This window comes from Corythoichthys intestinalis, chromosome 11, assembly GCF_030265065.1.
Source record: "Corythoichthys intestinalis isolate RoL2023-P3 chromosome 11, ASM3026506v1, whole genome shotgun sequence".
NCBI lineage: Eukaryota > Metazoa > Chordata > Actinopteri > Syngnathiformes > Syngnathidae > Corythoichthys > Corythoichthys intestinalis.
The window spans coordinates 14,151,192-14,178,719 of record NC_080405.1 but is presented as its reverse complement, the minus strand read 5'-3'; the positions used below and the strand labels follow the sequence as shown (position 1 = coordinate 14,178,719).

The 27,528-nt window shown below is 40.7% G+C and overlaps 1 protein-coding gene across 1 annotated transcript in view; it reads left to right on the top strand.

The window, feature by feature from the left end:
• Positions 1 to 25,066, top strand: part of atoh8 (atonal bHLH transcription factor 8) — a 31,971-nt gene extending 6,905 nt beyond the window's left edge. Inside the window, exons 3-4 of the mRNA XM_057850333.1 lie at positions 5,303 to 5,494; positions 23,985 to 25,066. Coding sequence (XP_057706316.1) covers positions 5,303 to 5,494; positions 23,985 to 24,011 — 219 coding nt within the window. The 3' untranslated portion in view covers positions 24,012 to 25,066. The remainder of the gene's footprint in view (positions 1 to 5,302; positions 5,495 to 23,984) is intronic.
• Positions 25,067 to 27,528: the final 2,462 nt, after the last annotated feature.

Sequence of the window (27,528 nt, the reverse complement as noted above, 5' to 3'; positions counted from 1 at the left end):
CGAAAAATTCTCAGTCCTGCCTCCAAAGTGGAATAATCCGAATGCGGGGGGTTGAGGGGGGCTTCCTCGGCATGCATATCAAAGGCTCCTACAGCGCGAGACCGCGCCGTTAACGTCAGCACTCGTACACGTCACATTGAGCGTGCGCAGCGGTGCTCCTAAACATTAAAAACAGCAAATATGGCGGAATGTCAGCTTTAATTTACTGTTTTAATAATATTTTCATTTTTCAAATTAAATATGTTTGACGTTTCAATTTTTGTGGCTTTTTGAACCAAAGAAAAATGACATTGCTTCCAGTGGGCGGGCATATTTTTTTCCGGGCTGAGGGAGGTTGGTGGGGTCAAAGTGCATCATTCTCTGTCGCCCTGTAAATCTGCACTACCCCCTAGGGCCTGGCATGAATACTACATCGTTTTCATGTGGAATTGCGACATTGTTCAAATGGGGACGCAAATGCAGATGCAAATTTGAAATTTTTCGTATTCTCGGAGAGTCACCATGTAAACGGCCCCTTTGTTTGACTGGGAGCCAGTGAAGTTGACGGAGGATGGGGGTGATGTGGTGAGTGGTGGGGGTCTGAGTGATGAGTAATACTGCTCAGTTTTGGAGGAGATGCAGTTTCTGGAAGGACTTATTTGGGAGACCGAAGAGCAGTGAGTAACAGTAATCGGGCTGGGAGGTGACTAGACTACTGACAAGAGTGGAAGCAGTATGGTGGATAAGAGAAGGGAAGAAGTGAGAAATATTGCGAAGTTGATCTGGTGATGTCGTTGATATGGGAGTGGAAGGAGATCGTGCTGTTGAGGATAATGCTTTTAGACCAATACGCCTGTTGCCTTCCAAGTGAATGTATGAGGAGTGAGGTTGTGACGGGCATTGGCTGGAACAAGGCTACAATACGGTATAGCTGCATCTTTTACGGTTAGATCATGTGGCCGACTGAGATTCTTACTATTGCGAATGTGGATCAAGTACAGAAGTGGAATGAGCTTGAGGCTACTTCGGCAGTTTTGCATAAAATATAAACAATGACATCGATTATTTACTCTTTAGTGACCAGCCGTTTTGACAGCTTTATTTACGACGAACAGAATTTTATCTATTCTATGATTGTACGGTATATACCCAGAATCCACAAAATAAGACTTTTTTTTTTTCTCACCGGGAAACAAAACTCTTCCTTTCTTACATTCTTGAGTGTAGTACTTTTGTCCCCTATCTCTGATAAGCAGTCAAAATCACAACTAGGTGCAGGAAATAGCAGAGCTGCAATGCCCAAGGCTCTAACAAAAATATCATTAGCTGCCTTTGCACTGTAGGAACTATCTGCAGTTCCAAGAACCTTTAGGTGGATGATCGTCAATGGCAGTGAAAGTTTGGACTCTGCTGAGTTTTCGCATCAAACACGGTGAATCAGTTATATAAATTGAGTTAGCTAGACACAAGAGCTATAGTAGCCTTGCCTGGCATGGTCAGACTGTTCTCCCTGTATTTTCCAAACTCCGGGAAAACAGTCTGGGACCCAGGTCCTCATTGGCCTCTCGAGCCCGAACGAAAGTAACTGTGCAATCAGATTCGTTTATTTGCGTGACGTGTTCTTAATGTCAGTCTTGCGCATTGGAAGTCGTCTCCACAACAACACAGATGGCGAACGGGAAAGCCGACAATACGTTCCAGTCCGCTGTAAATTCAGTTTTAAATGATCAAAAACACATCTAGTCGCTAAAACCAACAGTCTGTCTCGCGCTAGCCATGTTGAATAAATTTTTCCGTTCTCCACTCTCCTGGTATGTTTATTTCCTCGCACTAGAGTTTTTTTGTCGCTTTACCAACGTCCATCCGTCGCTGATTGATCCACTCCGCTGTCTGTTTGCTCTGGCTTGCTCTGCCCTCGGAATTTGATCCGCGGAACGGTCACTAGTCTCTATCACTGAAACAGCGGTGAGTCTAGAGTTCCAGGAAAATGGTAGCCATGGTAGGTTGACAGACCACTCCAAGTTCCACTCCAGTTCAGGGTGTACTCTAGCGCCCATAGTCAAACGGAAGAGGCTCCTGTATGATGAATGAATGATCCTTAAGGATATCAAAGAGCTGCTTATTGGGTTACAACTAGTGCTGCAACGATTAATCGATTAACTCGAGTATTCGATTAGGAAAAAAAGATTCGAATTAAATTTTGCTGCTTCGAGGATTCGTTTAATTATTGTGGCGTTGTCATGATTTATTTTGAAAGTGTTTGCAATCAGTTTTATTGATTTGAGTGGATACACTGCCCTCTAGTCTGCCTCATTTCACATGGCTGAATCCAGCTGCTCCATGTTAAAACCAACATAAGCTAAGTTTTTGTTTGCGCTAATGTTTTTTTAAATGCATTCTTAATTTAGTTTATGGGTATTTTTTGTGGGGGTATGTGTCTGAACCATTTGTTAAGAGCATTGTTAAAAAAAAAGTTTTATAAAAAAAAAAAAAAAAAACGTTTTATAGCATTTAAGCTAGCGGACTTTTGCAATTTAAGTTTGCCAATTTTTCTTTTGTTGTACATAGATCCTTATTTAATCGTTTTTTTTTATACTGTTTGAGGCTCAGCTAAGGTATATGAATTTTTCATGTTACTTATCCGATTACTCGATTATTCGACAAACTAGTTCATCGATTAATCGACTACTAAAATAATCGATAACTGCAGCCCTAGTTACAACAGTATTTTTTTTCAACATGTCTGTAAATATTCACATTCATCCAGATTATTTCATTGAATCGATCGCAACTGGACTCTTCTGGTCGTCTTGGAGGATGTTTCACCTCTCATCTGATCAGGATTCATCCGTTTATGAAACAAGGCAGTCAGGACAGCACGAGTCTGGGATTTGGCTTGGAAAAACAGTTACAGTATTTATGCTCCAAGTTCAGATCATACCCCTAACAGTGAGATCGTTCTTTCGGAAGCTAACAGCTGTCATGGGCATTACAAAAGAATAATTTTACCAACACGTCAAGTGACGTCACAGCCAATAAGTAGTCTTGTGTAGATCAATTACTGTGTTAGATGGTTTAATGACTGTTATTGAATATCTGCCCTGTGTGGGACTAGATTAAAATAGTAGCTCGGTTAGATGTTTATATTTTGAATCATAATTCATCAGGTTGCAACTTTTGACTTACAGTGAGGAGCAAAAGTATTTGCACTCCTTGTGATTTTGCAAGTTCACCCACTTAGAAAACAAGTAGAGGTCTGAAATTTCAATCATAGATGCATTTCCACATATAAAGACCTAATCTAAAAAAATAATCCGGAACTCAAATTGTATGATTTTTCAAAAATGTATTTGTAATTTACTGGGGTCCATAAGTATTGTACCCCGGAGAAAATCAGTGCTAATATTTGGTACAGAAGCCTTTGTTTCAAATTACAGAGGTCAGATACTTTTTGTAGTTCTTAACCAGGTTTTATATGGGGTACCATTTGTAAAGCAGTAGATGCTAAAAATTACGACATCATTTTGTCACATTTAGCGCCACACAGTGTTTAAAATGGTTTGAAATTTTTAGAGTCACTTTTTTTGCACATTTACAACGCAATTTAGCAACTTAAATATTTAGTTTTTAATAAGAAGTTTTAGACCTGACTGTTTAAATCCAGAACTAAATATTTAATTTTAATCATAAATGTATATATCCTAAATGTTAAATCTGGAAACGGTTGGAACAAAATATTTAGCTTAATACGCAAATTCACGTGACTGGAGACCGGAAGTAACAAAATAAAAGTTAGAGCAACTGGAGTATTTTGTGCGTGCCAGCTTTTATTTTAATAATGTTTTAAATGTGCAAAAAAAAAAAAAGTGACTCTAAAGATTTTTACACCTCATTTTAAACACTGTGTGGCGCTAAATGTGAGAAAATGTTGTCGTAATTTTCAGCATGTACTGCTTTACAAACGGCAACCCATAGGTTTTCACATACAGTATGAAAAAAGGGATTTTGGCCCATTCATCCACACAAATCTTCTCTAGATCTGTCAGGTTTCGGGGCTGTTGTTGAGAAACACGAAGTTTAAACTCTATCAAAAGATTAACTCTTGGATCGAGGTCTGGAGACTGGCTAGGCCACTCCAGAACCTTAATATGCTTTTTACGCAGCCACTCCTTGGTCAGCTTGGCTGTGTGCTTCGGATCACTGTCATGTTGGAAGTTCCAGCCACGACTCCTCTTCAAGTCTCTGACTGATCGAAGAAGGCTCAAAATCTGACGATACATTTCGCCATTCATCCTCTGTTTTAAACAGTACAGTTGTCCTTTCCCCTTTGCCAAAAAGCAGCCCCAAAGCATAAAGTTTCCACCTCCACACTTCACAGTGGGGATGGTGTTCTTGGGATTGTACTCATCCTTGCTTTTCATCCACACAACACACGATGAGTAAAGTTTGCACCAAAAAGTTCTATTTTGGTCTCATCTGACCACATGACTTTCTCCCATGACCCCTCTTCATCATTCAGATGGTCCCATGGCAAACGTCAGACAGGCCTTCACATGTACTGGCTTCAACAGGGGAATCTTCTGAGCACTGCATGATTTTAAGCCATTGCACAGTAGTGTTCTCCTGACAGTAGGCTTTGAATCTGTGCATCCAGCTCTCTTCAGGTAATTGACAAGCTCCTGCTGTGTAGTTCTCACTTTTTTCATCATAAGTGATGCCCCACGAGGAGAGCTTTTACATGGAGCCCCAGTCTGAGTTAGATTGTCAGTCTTGTTTAGCCTTTTCCACTTTCTAGCAATTGCTGCAACTGTTGATTTATTTTCACCAGGCTGCTTTCCAATTGTCCCATAGCCTTTTCCAGCTTTTTGGAGCTCAACAATTTTTTCCTCTAGTGTCTTTCGAAAGCTCTCTGGTCTTGCCTATGGTAGCAGTTGGATTATAACTGACCATGGTGAGCTCAAATGGGTGGTGGGTGGTTGAATGGTTCGTCATGGGGTAAAGGTGGACTTTTTCAAAGGTAGACTGAAAACTCTTTGAGTGTCATAATTATTGCTGATTCTCAGGGGGACAAATAGTTATGAACCCCAGTAAATTACAAATACATTATTTAAGAAATCATACAAAGTGATGTCTGGATTTTTAAAGATTATATCTCTATGAGTGGAAATGCATCTATGATTTAAAATTTCAGACCTCTTCCTGTTTTCTAAGTGTGTGAACTTGCAAATCACAAAGGGTGCAAATACTTCTGCTCCTCACTGTATTTTCCTCACTTCAAATAAATTCATTTACCTTTGGTGTATAAGTGATAATTTATTTGCAGGTGCCTTGCTATTCCTATGGGCAGAAACTATCCAAGTTGGCTATATTACGGATAGCGTGCAACTACATCCTCTCCCTGGCGCAATTGGCTGAAGTTGACCACACTCCTGGCCATGGCAGTCAAAGCTTCTCTCAGTGTGTGGAACAATGCACTAGGACCCTGCAGGCTGAGGGACGGAGCAAGAAGAGGAAGGTGAGGCTTCATTTGCACTATTTTTTGGGGTCTCACATCCTGAAAAACCAGTGTGTATTCAATGGTGGAATTTAGATTATAATGGGAATCAGGTCACAATGACTGAGAAACAAACACTAACAAATTTGGGGTACGAGGGCAAGGTTTTAGCATTGAGTCTAAACAGGTCGCCAGTCCGTTGCAGGGCATTTAGAGACACGCACAACCATTCGCCCGTCACTGAATGCGAAACATCCCGTACTGCCAGAACAGAAGTCAAGCGAATGTGCCACTACACTAACAGTGACCCGGATATTATCATCTTTAATCATAAAAATAGCAATAATTTAGGAGAAAGACAGAAAACTTGATTCAATGGCCAAGTCGTGGCCCGTGTGAAATTGTGCTCGCGCCTGTTCGCTTCCTGTCCAGGATGCAGCATTCCAACCATCATGCTGACTCATTCTTCCTTGATTACTACTTGTACCTCCTGGATCAGCAAGTTCTTAGCTACAGTGTAGTGTTTTTTTCCCCCTGATACTTGGAACAGGTCCACCGCAGTCATGTTGTCCACTTCTTCCCTGATCTGAATTTGAACAAATTAGGACACCTTTGTATAGATTTTGCTCAGTGTTGCACCGATATCTTTTTTTTTTTTTAGCTCAAGATACCTAGCTATGTAGCATCTACTGATGCTGATACTGTGCCGATACTAGTAAATATACAAAATAGTTTTTTTAAATACTAAATTTTGGCATACTAATTTGAATGTAAAATAATTGCTATCATGGTTTGGTCAGATACTGCTTAAAACCTTTGGGAAACAGGAAAAAAACTAATGCAAACTTTGTGAGTGCACAGTCATTGCCACTACACCACATTGATACATTAGCTTAGCTCATGTGCTAGTCACTTTTGGTAGGAGATTACACATGTTCCATCTCTATAAATGCTCATGTCAATATCACTCAGGGGTGTCACTAGATCTAATACAATACTGGGGCACAGCAGGACGACTGGCGACAAAATGGCATACGAGACACTGTTACGCGACTAAAAACAAAACAAAACAAAAAAAACGACTTGAGACAAATTGGCGGACTACACTCTAAATCAAAGTCTAAATCAAGTCGGGTAGGTCATAACCCTGGGATTACCTGTATTTTTACTGGTCTTGAAATATAGCTATCAGATCAGAAGTTAAAAAAAAAAAAAAAAAAATCTGCATCGGGACAGCCCTAATTTAAAGTATTGGCTCTGATATCCAAAATATGACTGCTAAATGAGAATTAAAAAATATTCTAAGCTCAAAACACCACAGGACTTTAGTTTTTCCATCTTACAAAAAAAAAAAAAAAAAATTCGACTTTTAGATATTTTTTTCCCCCTACCTTTAGTGCGCGTTTTCATTTTCTTCTTCTTTTGTTATTTTCCTCTTCGTTTTCTTCTGCGGTGTTTGTAATTAGCGAAAGACAACCGGCAGTTGGACACAAAGTCTTAAAGAGCACATCTTGTGCAGGATCGGGGTATAATTTCTTAGAACTCCTGATACCGATGCCTGCATTTCAGAGCCGTATCGGGCCCTTTCTAATACTTGTATGGGTATCGTTCAACCCTTTAGACACAACTATGGAACCAGAACACAGTTTGGTGCATATAGTATCATGTTTCTGTTGGTGTCTACAAGGGGTGTGCTGATTACCAGTTTCAAGATAGTCCGTGGTATGAAAACATCACGGTTTTGAAACTGTAAAAATTTTCAGTCATACCGTACCAACGGTATTAGCTATTTTTCATGTCGAAGAAATGCAGGGAGAAATCTCTCGCTCTCAGCTGCAAGGCTCAACGCTCTGCCACCGGTTGTTGCTCAGTGTCAGTGAGTCAGCTGTGCTACATGATGGCTGGAGAAGATGAAACTCCTGAACTTTTTTCCCCCATTGAATAAAACGAAATTGCTGTTATGGGCATACTTCGGCTTCAGAAAAGTTACAGACGGCCGCGGCTCAGAGGAGGGCCAACCGACATGTATAACATGTTTGAGGAGGCAATACCTCCAATATGATTTCGCATTTATACAAAATTAAAGGTTGGTAAACACTGTTATGAACCTTTCCCACCAGCTACGAGAGTTGACGCTAGCATGTGTAGTGTGTCTAACAGTGGTAAAACTGTGTTGAGAAAGAGAGTGTGTGTCTATGTGTATAATGTAAACATGATACGCGTCATATACAAGTGCTTCTAATGGAAAATTAGTCAATTATTTTTGTTCTGATGGTAATAATGTTGAGCTATGGCTGTGGGTTTAGGCTCACCTAAACGACTGCATTTATTTTAATTAGGAAAAAAATATATTTAAAAAAAAAAACCTTATATAGGTAAAACATTTTAGAGCTGTAATTACCGTGATACGGTGAAACCGTGATATTTTGGCATAAGGTTATTATACCATCAGAATCTCATACTGGCACATGCCTAGTGTCTATTCTAGTAGTAGGACAGTGAGATTATATCTGTTGAGCCAAAGACATTGTGATTTGTTGAAGAATATCATTCTAAAATACCCCAGTGACTGTGAGGGGATTCCAGTATTCACTCTCTAAAACCTGACGAGTTAGCTCAACTCAAAAGGTCCAAGGAAACCAATCACCACAATTAATTTACCGGTAGATAGAGTTATCTAAATAACTAAGCATGAAACATTTTAGACACCAAATAACTTAAGATATTTATTGTTTGAGTAACATAAATTAGGTTTTCACTATCTTGATGAAGGACACTTTGACATGGTTATAGGGACCTGGCACCTGCAACTTTAGTGTATGCGCAAATCAAGCAAACAGCTCAACATGGCTCAGGTGGTCGAAGGGTCATCTCCAAAACCATCAGTTTTGGAGTTGACACTCAGTGATGATCGCAATACCTGATGATACCCTGCCGTGATTAGTCACTTGTAGTTCTGCTTCTTCAAATTCGTCTTTTTTCTTTTCCTTTGTGCTGCAGGCAAACGAGTTTTGCTGCATTACCATCACCTTCTGACATGGACTGCAGTCCAGATGATCCTATTGTTGCTTCTTCTTCTCGTATTTTTTACTCAAAAGAATTAGAGTCCTGATTCAATTTCAAGGAACAAAAAATTGTATCCCCGTAAATTATTGCTAACTACTCAACCTACCCCTAGCTGTGCGCAAAGTCCCACCCCTTCAGCCACAAGGTTGCCAAACACAAATAATATTTACAGCCCAGATACCTGTGAGATAATAACGTGACTGGCACTCACGTCTGAAAAGCACTGGCACAATTTGCGCAAGGAGGGTCAATTATCCTCTACAAAATGCATTCCACAGTTACTCGGTTGATTGTCCTTGGCAAGCTATCGTATTTTTACTGATTTTGATTAATTTGAGGTCATTTCTTTCTGTAGCAATCACATACAGTAATTATCGGACTACAACCCCTAGCAAAAAGTATGGAATCACCAGTCTCGGACGAGCACTCACTCAGACATTTTATCATGTAGAACAAACTCTGATAAAAAGTTTGAAAAAATAATGAATCAGTTCAAAAGTGCAACTCTTTAGCGTTTAGAAACACTCAAAGAAATGAATAAAAAACGTGGTTGTCAGTAAACGTTTCTTTTATAGAGAAAGTGCAAGGAAATATATATGGAATCACTCCATTCTGAGGAAAAAATATGGAATCATGAGAAACAAACAAAGAAATAACAATCAAAACACACCGCTAGTATTTAGTAGCACCACCTCTGGCTTTTCTGACAGCTTGCCGTCTCTGAGGCATGGACTTGAGTATTCTTCATTAATTTGGTGCCAACTCTCTTTGATTGCATTTGCCAGATTATCCTTGCAGGTCGGAGGCTTGCTGTGGAGCATTTTTTTCAATTTCCACCACAGGTTTTCAATAGGTTTGAGATCTTGGCTATTTGCTGGCCATGACATTGACTGGATGAGTCTTTCTCCCAGGAATGCTTTAACAGTTTTAGCTCTGTGGCATGGTGCATTGTGAACTTGGAAAATGACAAACGTATTTTCAATTGAAGGGATAAGAAAGCTGTCTAAAATTTCAATGTAAACTTGTGCATTTACTGAAGAGTCAACCACAGCCATCTCCCCACTGCCTTTGCCTGACATGCAGCCCCATATCGTGAACGACTGAGGGAATTTTGATGTTTTCTTCAGGCAGTCATCTTTGTAAATCTCACTGGAACTGCACCAAACAAAAGTTCCAGCATCATCACCTTGTCCAATGCAGATTCTTGACTCTTGACAAGGCGATAATGAATCCTCAACCAAATCACTCGAGACACTCCTGCCTGCTTGTATGCAGTAAAACCTCTGTTCTATTTCCACCTAAATCCGGCGTTAGAATGCAGCGTGTGTTTCAGTTTATCAAAGTGAAAGCCCACTCAAGATTCTGCCTGGGTGGGCCCTCTATGGGAACGCGTGGCGCAATGTCTGTGGGAGCTGTCTTGTCAACTGATGGTGGAGTCTATGAATAAGCACTTAGGAAAGTGATATTTTACCTTAACAATGGATTTTCTGCCAATATAGTAGGACCTACTGCCAAAGATTAGTTATTTTTTTGTTGTTAACAAAAGGTTATTAGTGTGTTTAACTCAACTGTTGTTGTCTGCATTAGCTCACTAGTGGTTTGCCACTTACCACGTTAGATGCAGCGGTAGTTGTTGGTGCTGGAATATACTGTATTTTTGAAAATATTAGAAATATCGTAAAATATGTTTAAAAAAAACAAAAAAAACTTCTTTTTAAAAATATACCTGTTACATGTTTTTTTTTCATTTTCTTTTTGTTTACATAAATGTACTATCGAAAACAGGATTTCTATTAATGCATTTATTAAGTTGATGCAAATTTAGTTTGTACAATTTAAGCCATAGATGTTCTGCATTGTGGCACTGCACTTTGCAAGAGGGATGCATTGGCGAAATAAAAATACTGCCAACAAATAAAATCCATGTGCTATACATTTTTCCTATTATGTTACACATAGGACGAAATCATGATACGGAACACCGTAGAGAAGTTGTCTCGTGATGAACAACAAATCTTAAAATGTTACCATTGTTATCAAGTATCTAACTGTCTGGCAACCTATTCAGGGTGTAATCTGCCTTTGGCCCAATGTCAGCTGGGGTAGGCTCCAGCGCCTCTGTGACTCTTGTGAGGATAAGTGGTACAGAAAATAAATGAATGAAATTATCAGGTAGAAAATGGTATTGTTGTGGGGAGTCCGCTGGAATTCAATGTTGAGATTTTTGTCCTTCTTTTTGGTGATGTGGAAAGCTCAGTGATGATGTGTTGTCAATTTTGGAACACACCTACACAGTGCCTTGCAAAAGTATTCGGCCCCCTTGAACCTTGCAACCTTTCGCCACATTTCAGGTTTCAAACATAAAGATATAAAATTTTAATTTTTTGTCAAGAATCAACAACAAGTGGGACACAATCGTGAAGTGGAACAAAATTTATTGGATAATTTAAACTTTTTTAACTAATAAAAAAACTGAAAAGTGGGGCGTGCAATATTATTCGGCCCCCTTGCGTTAATACTTTGTAGCGCCACCTTTTGCTTCAATTACAGCTGCAAGTCGCTTGGGGTATGTTTCTATCAGTTTTGCACATCGAGAGACTGACATTCTTGCCCATTCTTCCTTACAAAACAGCTCGAGCTCAGTGAGGTTGGATGGAGAGTGTTTGTGAACAGCAGTCTTCAGCTCTTTCCACAGATTCTCGATTGGATTCAGGTCTGGACTTTGACTTGGCCATTCTAACACCTGGATATGTTTATTTTTGAACCATTCCATTGTAGATTTGGCTTTACGTTTTGGATCATTGTCCTGTTGGAAGATAAATCTCCGTCCCAGTCTCAGGTCTTGTGCAGATACCAACAGGTTTTCTTCCAGAATGTTCCTGTATTTGGCTGAATCCATCTTCCCGTCAATTTTAACCATCTTCCCTGTCCCTGCTGAAGAAAAGCAGGCCCAAACCATGATGCTGCCACCACTATGTTTGACAGTGGGGATGGTGTGTTCAGGGTGATGAGCTGTGTTGCTTTTACGCCAAACATATCGTTTTGCATTGTGGCCAAAAAGTTCAATTTTGGTTTCATCTGACCAGAGCACCTTCTTCCACATGTTTGGTGTGTCTCCCAGGTGGCTTGTGGCAAACTTTAAACGAGACTTTTTATGGATATCTTTGAGAAATGGCTTTCTTCTTGCCACTCTTCCATAAAGGCCAGATTTGTGCAGTGTACGACTGATTGTTGTCCTATGGACAGACTCTCCCACCTCAGCTGTAGATCTCTGCAGTTCATCCAGAGTGATCATGGGCCTCTTGGCTGCATCTCTGATCAGTTTTCTCCTTGTTTGAGAAGAAAGTTTGGAAGGACGGCTGGGTCTTGGTAGATTTGCAGTGGTCTGATGCTCCTTCCATTTCAATATGATGGCTTGCACAGTGCTCCTTGAGATGTTTAAAGCTTGGGAAATCTTTTTGTATCCAAATCTGGCTTTAAACTTCTCCACAACAGTATCTCGGACCTGCCTGGTGTGTTCCTTGGTTTTCATAATGCTCTCTGCACTTTAAACAGAACCCTGAGACTATCACAGAGCAGGTGCATTTATACGGAGACTTGATTACACACAGGTGGATTCTATTTATCATCATCGGTCATTTAGGACAACATTGGATCATTCAGAGATCCTCACTGAACTTCTGGAGTGAGTTTGCTGCACTGAAAGTAAAGGGGCCGAATAATATTGCATGCCCCACTTTTCAGTTTTTTATTTGTTAAAAAAGTTTAAATTATCCAATAAATGTTGTTCCACTTCACGATTGTGTCCCACTTGTTGTTGATTCTTGACAAAAAAATTAAATTTCATATCTTTATGTCTGAAGCCTGAAATGTGGCGAAAGGTTGCAAGATTCAAGGGGGCCGAATACTTTTGCAAGGCACTGTAAATCAGCCAAGGTAGCCCCCCGCATTTTTAACACACCAAATCTGGCCCCCTTTGCAAAAGGTTTGGACACACCTGTTTAACTGATGATCCGTAAACGAGGCCAGCTTCTTTCACTTGGTACCAGCTAAATATTATTCAAAATGTAATGATGGTGGAAGAAATAAGCAGCTTGAATTTGAAACTGTATGTTGTCGGCGATTAGCCTCGCAATGATCTTAATTGTGGTTGTCAGCCCAAAACCCTCTAAATATATGTTAAATGCATCTTACCAGATATAAAATGACTACTACATAATCCGTGGTAATCGTTTGGAGCCCAGTTTTCTCGACGAATTGCAGCAGTCCATCTCGCTCTCCTCTCCGGGTCTCTCGGAATACAGTAGACCTTCAAGTCTCTCCGTCTATCTTCTCTGTTACTGCAACCAACCGTCACACACACCTTCACCATTTTGATTATTAATGTTAACGAGCAGAAAAACACGCCATAATAGGAGGAATTTACGTAGCGGTAATGCATCAACCCGACGAGTAGACGGACAATATGGCGCGGAGGCGTGGTTGTGACGTCATGTGAGTAGGGTCTATAGATATAGGCCGTGTAACTACACTGTGACTGAGCACTAGAGGCAGCAACACGAGTACAAGCAAAATTAGGCAGGTGAACAACATATTAACCAATTAAAAACCATCACACTCTTGTACCATATGTGGCGATATGCACCTTACAGTTGCTTACAATTAAGCCATTAAGTCATTAAGCTAAGTTTTTGAGCTTGTTAAACTTCTGTTTACAGTGCAGTCAATTGTATTGCTTTTTTTCCCAATTCTGCACAGTTTTAAATAAATTGAGTCAATTAATTTTCTGGTTCTATCTTTGAATATTGACTATAATGTTGTATATGTATATTACATTTTTGCATCAGGAAAAAATACCTTTACGTTTTACTTGTAAATTTGAAAGCTTTTAAAGTGCTTTTGTACTTTTACTTGAGTACATTTTTTTCTTGGATACTTGTACTTTTACTTAAGTCATTCTTTTTGCAACTGTATCTGTACTTTTACTTAAGTTTAAAAAAAAAAAAAAAAGAAAAAGAAAAGAGTACTTCATCCACCACTGGGTTCTCGTATTGGTATATTTTAAATCGTTTCCTCCTCACAGGTGGATTTGCTTATGGTTTTGACACCAATTTCACTATAAATACTTTTCCCAGAATGCACTTAGAAAATATTGTCAAAGTTGTCAAAGTACTTCAACAATGATTTCTATTGACAAACATACAGTTTTGTCATTTAATAATGAGAAGTTATATAGGTAATTATGAAAATGTGTGTTTATTGAAACAAAAATACAAATGTTTCACCTTTTTAAAAAGAACTACCGGTACATCTCCCATGTTGCTTATTGGTGAAAAAGCAAAATTCCACTACAATGTGTCCACCACTGTTGACTTATTTTTTTTTTCTGGTTATAAAACGAAACTACGCATAGGATTGTAAAAGGGAAACATCTTATCTTAAACAGGAGGTTGTAATTTGGGCTAATTTTTATTGAACTGGGCGAGTTTTACTGTGCGATTGGGCTGGATACTGTCTTTCCGATCTTGCAACCCTGCTCCAGAAGCATTCGCTTTCATGAAATTTTTGTTCAAATTCTCAGTTTTATGTCCCAATAGAAGGTTTTACTACTGAGGTTCAAATATAGGCCCTTGATATGAAATACAATTCTTGACCTGAATTATTCCTGGATCACTGTCAATTTTGTCATGAAATCATTCTAATTGATCAAATAATACAACTGAAGCATCAAGCCTTTAGATGAAAATTCTCTGAGGGCTTTCCCTCTGCTAGCAGGATGTCTCTGCGTGCATGCCAGTGCGTGTGTATGTGTGTGTGCGAGCACGCGTGTGTGTTCTCAAAGTCCCAGACACCAGATGTTTAGAGTGGAAGGGAAGTGGAGCTGGCGCCACGAAGGGCAGAGGGCAGTGAAAAGGCACGCGAACTGAAACCACACACACACAAACACACACACACTTGGCACATTCCCCAGCAGCCTTTCCAACACATTCCCCCACTCTGCCTCTCCAAGCCATCTGCTCCAGCATACTTTGAAACAAGGAGAGGAAAAACACAGTCATCATCAGTTTGTCAGACAGCAGCAGCTGGTGGAAAGACAGCAAGAGACCAGAGGGGGCGAGAGGAGGAAGAGGTGTGTGGGAGTGTGCGCGCATGTGTGTGATAGGGAGTTGAGTGAGTGTCTGGCAAGAATTAAAGTTTTTTTTTTCTTTTCTGCAGAGACGCAAAGTCTGCGTACACAGCTAGCAACAAAAAGATGTTTTTGTTTCTTTTTGGTTTCATTCCATTATTGGCTTGAGGAATTTGAACAGCATGTACTAGTGAAGACTGTATATACATTTGTTTGTGTGCATGCGTGTTTCTTTCCATCTATTAAATAGTCCCCGCAGGAATTAGCGGCGAAAACGAGTTGATTCCATGGAGAATCCTCGTGATTCTGCGGAGAGCAATTCTTGAATCCGCGGTATGAACGTTGTTGTTTCACAGGCAATGAAAGAAAAACGAAAAAAGAAAAAAATTACTAGTTCAAAAATATCTTTATGCAATAAAAATATAAAAATTCTGAAGTTGCCCCGTCACATATTTTTAGTCACCTTATTTTGAGGATCTGCCAAGACTGAGTACCGAACCGATACATCGTCAATTTATTTATTAATTACAAAACATACATTTTTTTTTTGTTTTCTTTTGACCAGTGTTGTTTTTGGCAGCCCTTTTAATTTCTGTATTTGTCTTTTAAACGAAAATTTTTATTAGTGTCAAATGTTTTCGTCTTCACCTAGTTTTAGTCGACGAAATCTCATACAAATTTCATCTAATTTTAGTCGAGTTACTCGAAATGTTTTCGTCTGTATAATTCAAAAGGTCTAGTCAACCAATATATAAATAAAAGGTTTCCAACAATTTCGAAACAACATAGTCGAGCACGTATTGTAACGTCTACAAGGACAACGCCAACTTTGTGATGATAATACACACTTAGCAAGAAGCGCAGTTCATTATTTTCAATTAGACCTAACAAGAAGCCACTAACTGTTAGTAAAAAAATTTTAAAAAGTCTGAACGTTTAACATCCTCTGACTAACTTGGAAAGCCAAATTTAGACTGACCAGTCAGAGGAAGCTTGCCATTCTGAAGCTAACGCTAATGGGAATGCTACGCCAACACTAGGATTACATTTAGCGTCCGATGATCACTCAACACAGACCTTTAAAGGCTAAAGCAACACTGCATCATAGACTACACTATCGGTGGACGGGGCATGGGCTCGGGGTCTATCCGTAGGGGGCCTATTTTAAAAAACTTAGAATTCCAAATATTTTTTTAAAAACCAAAGCCACTAACAACCTAAAACCAAAAGAGGCACATCCCTAAGTCTCCATGAGCAGCTACATTAAAAAATTCAAAGTCGTTTCATAATAAAATCCTGATTATTTTTCATATAAATATAACAAACCTTAAAATGGCTATAAAAATTCTCAGATTTTATGCTAGATGCAAAAAAAAAAAAAATCACCAAATGCAGAGATAATCAAGTATATTTTCAGGAGCAATAGCAATATTTAACATATCATATAAGTTTTTGCCAGAAATAGCAACTTAATTTTTTTTTTTTTTACAAAATCCCAACATGGCAGCCGTCACAAAACTTTTCAACTTGAAAATGCTTGTATATAAATGCTTAAATCGCGCAATTTCTATAGATATGAACGTAAAACACTCTAGATTCTTGGTTAAAAGCAAAAAACGGGCAGTTATTGTTCATTTTCCGCATATATTTCAAGCCAAAGTTACGGTATTGTGTAATCCAACATGGCGGCCATCAAGAAACAGAGCTTTTTAAGTTGAAAATTCTTGTAAATAAATGCTTAAATCGCGTAATTTCTATAGATATGAACGTAAAACAGTCTAAATACTTGGTTAAAAGCAAAAAACTGGCAGTTATCGTTCATTTTACGTAAATATTTCAAGCCAAATTTACACTAATTTTATCCATTGATTTTTTTCACATTTCAAAATGCATGGTGCTATTTAATATAAAAATTACATTTAATCCTCGACCAAATCTCTTAAGACACTCCTGCCTGCTTGTATGCAGTAAAACCTGTGTCCTGTTTCCACCTAAATCCGGCATTAAAACGCACCGTGTGTTTGAGTTTATCACAGTGAAAGCCGACTCAACGTTCTTCCTGGGTCGGCCCGCTACGGAAAGGCATGGCGCAATGTCTGTGGGAGTTGTCTTGTCAACTGATGGTGAATTCTATGATTGCATATTGTTTTTTGCCAAGATAAGAAAATCTTACCGTGTTTGCAAAAAAGCAAGATGGCGTGCAGCCTAGCTTGAGAAACATCCTAAACTCTGGTGAAGAGCTTGAGGAAGAGGTGCAGCAACCCAAACACTGCTACGCTGCAAGCTGACGTACTCAACATACAATATGAAAACGTCACACATTGTGAACGTATGACAGAAACAATGTCGCATTTTCGTCTCGTTATCATCTTGTCAGACAAAAACTGGCATTTGTCTCATTATGTTCTAGTGCCCCAAGCCACGTTTTTAGCTCATCGTCATGAAAAAAAATTGTACGTTGACAAAATAATTTCCTTATCGTGATTGTTGACGAAAACAATTCGGCTTTTTACAATATACTTTTCCATCTAAATTATTTTGTTGCTTTGCAGCCATTAAAAACATTTCAAAGAAAATTTTCTGCCATCCAGTTTTTGTCAACGTTGACGATAACGAAAATATTTTTTCGGCGAACAATTTTTTCAGGACTTTGACTAGACGATAACGAACTAAAAACGTATCTTGGGAGACTAAAACATAACGGGACGAATGGCAGTTTTTGTCTGACGGGATGAGAACGAGACGAAAATGCGCCATGGTTCCAGTCACGTCTGTGACATTTTATGTGTAAGTTAGCCTGCATCATAGCAGTGTCTGGTTGTGTAACTTATGTGACGTGCCAGTGTCCTCTCCAGTCTCCCAGTTGCTTGTTTTGAGGCACACATGGTAAAATTTGCTTTTAGCCTTTAAAGGTCTGTGCTGAGTGCTCATCGCACACTAAATGTAACTCCTAGTGTTAGCATCGCATTCATGTTTGCGTCAGCTTTAGGATAACAGCGAGCGCCCTCTTAAACTCTCTGACAACTTTTTTTTTTTTTTTTTTTTTTAGTTTCTGGCATCCAGGTGGGTATAATGAATTGAAAATAATGTACTGTTTTCTTGCTGAGTGTGTGTTATCACCAAGTTGGTGATCGATTTGTAGATGCTTGTAGATCAAGCGTCGGGAACCTTTTTGGCCGAGAGAGCTATGAACACCGCATATTTTTAAATGTAATTCCGTGAGAGCCATACAATATGTTTCAAACTAAAAATACAAGTAATGAAGATTTGACACACTGGAATAATCTACCCATCTCACTTTTGGGCCGGATAGCAACAGTCAAAATGAAAGTATTACCACAAATAAACTATTTGTTCTCAATGATCCCCTTTAAACCCACTCAAAAATGGTTTCAAGACCTAGACTCAGCCGTCACAAAATTCTACTTTAAAAACAAGAAAAACAGAATTAGCCTTGCCAAATTGCAAAGAAATAAACCAGAGGGGGGTCTAGAGGCCCCTAATTTCCAACACTATTATATAGCAAATCAAATACAATATCTTATTAGGTGGTTATATCTTAACACTGAACAACAGTCATGGCTAGAATTAGAGCAAACAGACTGCAACCAAATACAATTGGCAAACCTCCCCTTTATTAGCTCTAGTATTAAGCACCATAGCTGCTTCAAAAACCCAATGATAGCATGTACCTTGAAAGCCTGGTGGAGAGGTATGGAAATTACGCAATCACAACAAGCCCCGTGTAAATTCTCACCAATCTGGCACAACCCAGACTTTGGAGTTAATAAAATTCCTATTTATTTCAGCGCATGGGATGATACGGGAATAAACCAGTTACAGCATTTGTTTAAAGATAATACATTCATGTCATATGAAAAAATAATGCAAGATTTCCAGATCAAAGGGGTCAATTTCCTGCAATACAATAAAATCAGGGCAGCCATCAGAAGCAAATTTCCATCACTAACGGGTACGTTAGACCCACCACCTTTCGTAAATAAAATAATAAATATACATCCTCAACAAAAAAAAATACTTTCAAAAGTATATAAAGCCCTCTCATGTAACAACTCTACTTGCCTACCAATCGAAAAATGGAATAACGAACTTTCGGTAACATTAGATAATAACTATTGGTCCAACATCTGTAAAAATACATTTATAATGACAAAGAATAAGAACCTTCAGCTTATACAGTTTAAAATACTGCACAGATGGCATATTACTCAATCTAAAATGCACAAAATGGGGTTCTCCCAATCCGATAAATGTACAAACTGCAACGAAGATACTTCAGATACATACATTCATGCTCTTTGGCAATGTAAACCAATACAAGATTTCTGGGCACAGGTAACGAAGAAACTCTCTTTCCTATTGAACTGCAGGATTCCATTGTCTCCAACTCTTTGTCTGCTTGGCGATCTGAATACAGTGAATATCTCTATCCATCAAACCCGTCCACTACTAGCAAGTCTAACGATAGCCAAAAAAACAATATTGTTGAATTGGAAAAACAAACAAAACATTAACATTAACCAATGGCTAAATCTAATCATTGAATATATAACATTAGAGAAAATATCTGCCAAACAGACAAATAAAATGGACAAATACGAACAACAGTGGGAAACGGTCGCAAGAATGATGAACATAGAATAAGGATTCTCTCTCACCTGCGAAGGAATGCCACAAAAATAATAAAAATGTACACATAAATTGATGTATGCGGGGTGTCCAGGGAAGTTGTATGCATCCTTCTGCAGCTGGAAACAGGACATGTTTAAATCCAAACTGTTTTGTACACTCCCAACAGCATGTAATAAATACACTTTCTTCCTTCACAGTTTAGTCGGTCAATGGGCTTATTTTACAAGGATACTCATAGACAATTTGGTTTCCAGCTGCTGGGGAACATATGCAACTTTTTTTTGGAACACCCTATATATTATCAGACTTGGAACAATTAAGAAACTATGCGTAAATAATACACTTCACCGGTCCTTGGCATACATCTAATGGTGTTTGATAAACCTCTTCTTCTGTCAGCTTTGCAGGTGGAGTTTGTTGGCGTCCTGCCCTGGGCCGTCCCGTCGCCGGTCTTGGCCCCCGGGATTTTCGGCCGGGGCTTGTCTGGTTGCGTCTGGCTGTGCGGGGGTCCCGTTGGGCGCGCGCTGGTGTCGTGGGCGGGTGGGGGGGCCGCGCGGGTGCCGGTCCGGGGCCGCGGCCCTTCCCCGGCCGGCCGGGGTGGGGTGGGGTGGAGTTGGGGTGGGGGCCGGGGGGTACATGCGGCAGCCATGGTTCCCTCCCAGGTCCGCCCGGCCGGAGCCGCGTCTCCCTGTACCGGGTGCCGGGGGGGTGCCCTCTGGTGTCATGCCGCGCGCCCCTCCTGGCCCGGGGGTGGGTTGTGGGGGGCGCGCTTCCGTCCCCTTGGTCTGCTTCCGGCCCTGTCCGCCTCCCTGGGCCGCGGCGGCCGCTGCTGCCCCCCGGCCGGCGGAGTCGTTGGCGGGGCCTCTTGGGGCCCGCGGGGCCTTGGGTGAGGCTTGCTGTCCCTTGCCGGTGGGGTGGACGTCCCCTGGTCGCCGGCGCTTGGTGTGGCGCCTGCTCGGGGTGCGGGGTGGGTGCTCGGTGGTGGGGGGGGGGGGGGGGGGGGCGATCGCGGAGGCGCCGTGGGTGGTCTGGGGCGGGGATTGATCGGGGCCCTGACGCCTCTTCTGCCCTGCGGCCGGTGGTTCTGGTGGACGGGGCCACGCCCGCGGGAGCCTGCCTCTTAACTCACGCACTTCTCACTTCGGCACTGTAAATATTTTTCACCTTGGCACTTACATGCTCATACATTTCTCCGGGGAGAGTTGGGACGGGGCTTTACAGTCCCGGCCCGGCTCCCCCCTGTTTTTAATGCACCACACACCAAGGTTGTGGGATGGTTGGGACCTGTTGGGGGTGGGGGTACCTCACGGCTGCCTCCTCACCACAGGCCCCGCCATCTCTGCACCTTTTTTAAATGCACCACACATCATACTCCACAGGAGAGCTCTGGCAAAGGGCGGTGGGACGGGCGGCTGGGCAGAAGCTCCATGCTGCGGTCCCACTGCCCCAAGCCAAGCTCTCCTATTTTAATGCATACATTGCACTACCCTCCCCTCACACCCCCATCACGGTGCTGGGTGATGGCTGCCAGTCGGGAACCTGGCAGCCACAGTAATAGGGTGGTAGGTGGGTCCCACACTTTTTTATATGGCGTGGCTCCTGGGGTGTGGCCTCCCCTCTGCCTCGGCTGCCGGCCGCGGGAGTAGGTTGGGGGGTCGGGTCCCCGATCTTGCATCGCCCCGTGGCAGTTCCTGGGCGTTCTCCTGCCTCCGCCTTCCCCTCTCTTCTCTGGCTGGGCATCCGCCCTGCGCTCCGTCGCGGGTCGCTGACTGGGCGCCGGTGTATCAGCGGGGTGTCGCCTGCACCGGCGGGGGACCCTGCCTTGCCTGGGGCTTGGTGGGCCGCTGGGGGTCCCGTGGCGTGCCGTGCCGGTTGGGGGGCTGTGGCTCGTGGCCCGGGTGGGCGGGCGGGAGTGGGTGTAGGCGTGGGGTTGGTGGTGCGTCCCCTCCTGCCATCCCTGAAGGCCGGTTGATGGGTGCGCGGGTGGCCCGGGGGACCACCCTGGGTCCCGGGGGGGGGACGATGGCTCCTTTGCTGGGCTGCGGGAGGAGGGATGGGCTGCGCATGGCCCCCCGCGCCCGCCCTCCCTCCCTCCCCGGGCTGGCTGGGTGGGGGCTGTGGCCCTGGGTTGGCGCCCGCGCGGCTTCTCCGCCCGTCTGCGTGGCTGTCGCGCGCCCGGTGGGGCCTGCGTGCTGCTGGATGTGGTAGGGCATTCTCGGGTCGGGGGTCCCGGTGCCGGGATTGGCGATGCGGCGGCGTAGGGTTGGTCGCCAACGGGCTTACTCGTAAGAGATTCACACGATTACTGGGTTCTAGATCACAGAACTGATTTGTGCACACTCTACCCCTTTCAATCACTTAGCTTATAGGCTTATAGACACCCCCACCCCCATTCTCCTCTTTCACTGGCCAATAGGCCCCCACATGGTGTAAACCGGAAATACATCTCGCTGACGATAGCACCAGCATATTAGTAACTAGTTTAGATGTTCAATGTATATCTAGTTGTTGTTTGTGTATGTGTTTCTTTTCCTTCTTCTCTTGTATTTCTTTTCTTCTGTCCCCCCATAATCCCTTCCTGTTCGCTGCTTTGTCATAATAAAAAGGTATTTTGAATGATCACAATGGGAGTATGTCAGACTCTCAATGTGAAACATTAAAACTGTTCAGAATCTGGGCACTTAGACTTCCATTCTCTGTGTCAAACAGCTGAACAGGACAGGTTTAAAAAAAAAAAAAAAAAAAAAAAAAAAATAAAAAAAAAAAAATACAAGTAATGTCTTCATTTTATGCAATTTCAACACTTTTAAAGTACAATAACTCTCTGAATTCTTTTTAATAACATTGTTATGCTGTTGCTAATCAATGATGAGTATTTCTTACCATGAACCTGTAAGCGACTTCTGGTGCTGTATGGTTTTGCTGATGGCTTTGTAGTCTGGTAGATACTTTATGAAGTTAAGCTTGATGCAGGCCTTGAATCCTGTTTTTCCCCGCCACGCACGGAGCACCATCAGTGCACACCGAAACAAGTTTATCCATTGGTAGATTTTTTTTTTCTTTAGCGAACTCAGTGAAGGACTTGAAAACTTGTTGTCCCTTTCATAGTCAAAACCTTGCAATCATGCTGAACTGGGATAAAATGCTTACGTCTGTTGACTCATCCAAAGCGAGAGAAAAAAAACAGAGCCGCATTTATGTCCTTCACTTTGCGTTGCCTCAAATTGATTTGGCATCGTGAAGGTACAGTTCTTGCCGACAGAGGCATGTATTTTATCTGTTTAATTATTTTGTCTTTATCTGAAAAGTCTTTAAAAAGTTCATTAGTAACATCAAGCATAAATGCTTTGGAATTCTCCCCATCTGTGAATGGCTTTCCGTTTCTCACAAATGCTAAAGCGCCAGCAAAGCTAGCCGAATTCCAGTCACCTTGTTGGGTTCAAACACGGAGTTGATGCTGACTAGCTTGCACTCTTGACAGTAGCTCTTGACATGCTTTCTTCCTGTTGTCCCCCGCAGGATATTTTGATGCAAATGTCGTACGGCGGGTGTCGAAGTGCCGCTTTATATTTGACCTTTTCATAGATCCAATTTTATCATTGCATATTAGACACACCGCAGAACCTGCTCTTCCTCGCGCTTCTTCTGCGCTTCCTCTGTCCATTCCTGCTGAAAAGTACGATACTCATCATCTTTTTTTCTTTTTGCCATCTTCTCAAAAGGGTTTCTAAAATTAGCTGACAAACGCGGAAAACGAAACTAAAAACGAGGGAAGTTCACGTCATGCACATCGGCTGCTAATTTCGACAGCAAAATACAGCGACCCCACTTACACAGTGTCCTTGCCTCATCTGCGTTGCCAATGCAATTAATATATAAATAGATGAATAGACACAACGACATGTATGTTTGCTACTTTCCCACTAAAATTACTGCGAACCGGCTTTCTAGTCACCGGTGACCGTGCCATTTCGTGCAATGCGCAAAGGAGTATAACAAACCTTTTTTTTTTCTTTTAAAGAGCCAGATCTGGCTCGCGAGCCATACGTTCCTGACCCCTGTTGTAGATGCTACAATATGTGCTTGTCTGTCAATGTTCATTCAGAATAGTTGGAAACCTTCATTTATTTATTTATTTTTGGAATATAACTTTTGAATTGTACACATTGAGTAAACGTCAACTAAAACAAGACAAAATTAGTTTTTGTCAATGAAAATTTGACGAAGACAAACACATTTTGAAATGACTAAAATATGACTGAGATTAGTAAGAATTATCGTCCAAAAGACTAAGACAAAAATTAAAAAGGCTGCCAAAAACAACACTGCTTCCACCCGATTCCGATCTTCTAAAAGTGACGTGCTCAGGCCCGATTTCTGATCACGTGATTGGGGAAATCCCTAGTCGTTATACCTCTGGATTATTTTGTTGCTTGTAGCCCTTAACACGTTCACTGCCACTAACAGCGATAGACGTTAAATTTATTTTTAAATGGGAAGGCTGGCATTGAGTGATCATGTTTCAGGGCCATTGATTGCGATAGACACCCAATCGATTTTGATTGAAGGGCTGACAGCGATCGTTTGAGGCAGAAGTCATACTGAAGGAAAGAATTATGCAAAGTGGAAGAAATTTATTTGGATTCATTTCTGTTATCTCAACAGGTCGGAAGGATGACAGAGGATGTTTGAAGACTAACCAGAAGCTCCTATCCTTAAATGAAGACTGAGGCAAACTTTTATTGCTATGTGAGCAGAGCGTCAACTGTCAGTTTTAATCATGTATTAGGGTAACATAAAGGTTTGAGCTCAATATTTTAAAGCATTTGTTATTTAAGTTAAAAAAAAAATGCAAGAGATAAAATGGCTACAGCGTATTCAGTATGTGTAATATTTGCTGTCATAACATTTGCATAATTGCCTGTACGTTTCATTAACTGATGGACTTGTAAACAAATTCATGTTTTTCTGTGGAAATTTTAACTATTTTGGATTACTTAAACTAGCAGTGTCAAAATGAAATATAGAATATGTTTACATCAGAATATACTTTATGTATTATTCTTCATTTTCTCCTTTGTTATGCACTACGTAAAGAAAATCTTCTCATTCCTGATGCAAATTCAGAAATAAATGTGAATTTTCTAAATCACAAACTACCCTCACAACAAAGTGCAGTATTTTACAATATCTTAACTTCAAAGCAAATAATAAAAATGTGTAAACCAGTTGTTCTATTTCTTTGTGTCTATTGGAAATCGCCCATTAGTGTCCTCCCATTAAAGTGTATTTTCTTACCTTAGTCAAACAGTGATGTCATACTCATTTCAGTCGTGGGCCATTATGAGTGCAAACCCATAAAGGGAAAAATTGCCTTATATTATACACCAAAATTGAATAACACTTGATTTTGAAATCTGAAGTCATTATTTCATATTAGAGGAGGATTGGCAATGAAAATTACTTAGTACTTGAGTGTTTTTAAATGTGACAAGAATCTGTTTTTTTGGTATTTTAGCAAGAAGCATGAAGTCAATGCAAGTTAATAGCTTTGGCTGGCCACACAAAATGATGTGATGGGCCAGTGCTGGCCCTCAGGCCTTGAGTTTGACACAGGTACCTTAGTGAAAGTCTCAGTTGTGTCACAATGTTATAAACAAATTGATTACAAGATGGCTGCCAACACATACAGCATATAACAACAACATAGCGACAGTTTAGATTTAGATGTCAATCAGACATTTTGTGATCCATTCAAAATCCAAGAGTTCAGGTAATCATGACGGGTTCTTAAATATTTTTTACAATTCAATCCAAAAAAAAAAAGATTTATAGAACTATATAATAAAACTAAATACTTTCTATACTTATTTATACTTTTTTTATGTTTCTATTTTTTTTATTGTAGGATTTTCGCATTATTTGCTGTATGTTTCAATTTTCTAATATTTTTTACATAAACACTTTTTTTTTTTTTTTTAAGGTACTTATGTATTCCTTTCAATGCCTCACAATCCATTGGAAGTGGGAGGCTGTCAGCGAATGAACAAATGTTCATTCAAAGGTGTATTTGTGAGTAAAGTCAGAGTTCAAGTCAAACGAGACCGCTACTATTTTGTATGTATTATTTTTTTTCATTTACTATTTACATAATCTACATTTACTACATATATATTTTATTTTTTATTTTACTGCGAGTGGCCGGCAACCGATTCAGGGTGTACCCCGCCTACCGCCCATAGTTAGCTGGGATTGGTTCCGGCACCTCTGTTACCCTTGTGAAGATAAGCGGCTCGGTTAATGAATGAATAAATATTTACTTCATTATTTAGTGGACTTTACTGAATACAGACAAGGGTAAATATAATAAGAAACATTTCAGTAGCAACTCAAGCAATAACATCCAAAGTTTTACGATAAATAACCTGTAAGGCCATGGGTGTTCAAACGTTTTTCTCTGAGGTATGCATACCATAAAAATGCATGCATGGGCCACTTGGAATTAGTGTCCATCTGTGTTACAGTAGTGTGCACAAGAAAATTGCACTTGTGAGCATTCGACTGTTTGATTAGTGTCGATGAGCAGAAAACATTTGGTATTATGTGTGAGAGGGTTTAATTTAACTTGTGTGCTTAAGAGTGTTTGACTAGTGCGTTTAAAATGTTATCCTGAATTATTCCCCTGATGTCGCTTCATATATTCATGCCACGGCCAAAGGGGGATTCTAACTTTCTGAGCAAGGTAAACCGCTGGTCTTGTGCACAAGGCACAAGCAGACAAAATGCAGCTCAGCTTTCATGTGAGAGTAAGGTCAGCGTGTTTCGTTTAGGGCTGCAGCTATTGAATATTTTAGTAATCGAGTATTCTACTGAAAATTCCATCGATTCAACGAGTAAACGGACAATGTCATTGTTTTAGATTTACATTGTTGAAAACAGCCAACAACTGCATCTCAGATGTGACTAGAAAACAAAGACAACAAATTCACTCCTTTCACTCAAATAACTTAAGATCTTATTTAAAAAAAAAAACTATTTCTTTCCTAAAATTGTCATTATGCTTGATAACACACATCACTTAAAAGTTAGGTGTTTTTCCATGTGTTACAATTGAATTTCCATTTGTGTCAAGGTACTTTTAAGTTCTAGTTAAGTTTTAAGTTAGCCTAAATTGCAAGTCCTAATAGGATTTTGAGTTTTTGCAGTGTTCAAAATAAATGTATACCTGCTGTGTTGGAGCATATTAGGCACCAGTGCTACTTGTTGTTTTACTTGGTGTGACTACTGAGCTAAAATTGACAGTTAGCTTTATTATGTTTTCATTTTACAACCTCATCAATCTACAACGCTGTTTTTACAGATCAAATAAAGTCTGTATGAAAGACACGTTAACCACGCATCAACAGTAGTCATAATTAATAGAAACCTAGGCCTCCTCAGGGCTAACGTTACGTTACCAAGGTACAGTAACGTTAATCTTATTCATCCGAACTACGTTAACTAACTCGGAGTAAACGTGGTGCCTTCGGTGGAGCTGCAGCATTGAAGACGTGCTATAGTGTTATGCAAGCACCGTGTTACAGTGAATACAGTGTATCACAAAAGGGAGTACACACCCCTCGCATTTCTGCAGATATTTATCTTTTCATGGGACAACATTGACAAAATGACACTTTGACACAATGAAAAGTAGTCTGTGTGCAGCTTATATAATAGAGTTAATTTATTTTCCCCTCAAAATATAGCCATTAATATCTAAACCCCTGGCAACAAAAGTTGAGTACACCGCATGGGAACTACATACATCCCTAAATGTCCAAATTGAGGACTGCTTGTCATTTTCCCTCCAAAATGTCATGTGACTCGTTACAGGAGTGCTGTCAGCATTGCTGCAGAGATTGAAGAAGTGGGGGGGGTCAGCCTGTTAGTGCTCAGACCATACGCCGTACTCTACATTAAATTGGTATGCATGGCTTTCACCCCAGGAGAAAGCCTCTTCTGGAGACGGTACACGAGAAAGCCCGCAAACAGTTTGCTGAAGACATGTCAACAAAACAGATTGATTACTGGAACCATGTCCTATGGTTTGATGAGACGAAGATTAATTTGTTTGGCTCCGATGGTCTCAAGCATGTGTGGCAGCGACGAGGTGAGGAGAACAAAGATAAGTGTGTCATGCTTACAGTCAAGCACTGTGGTGGGAATGACC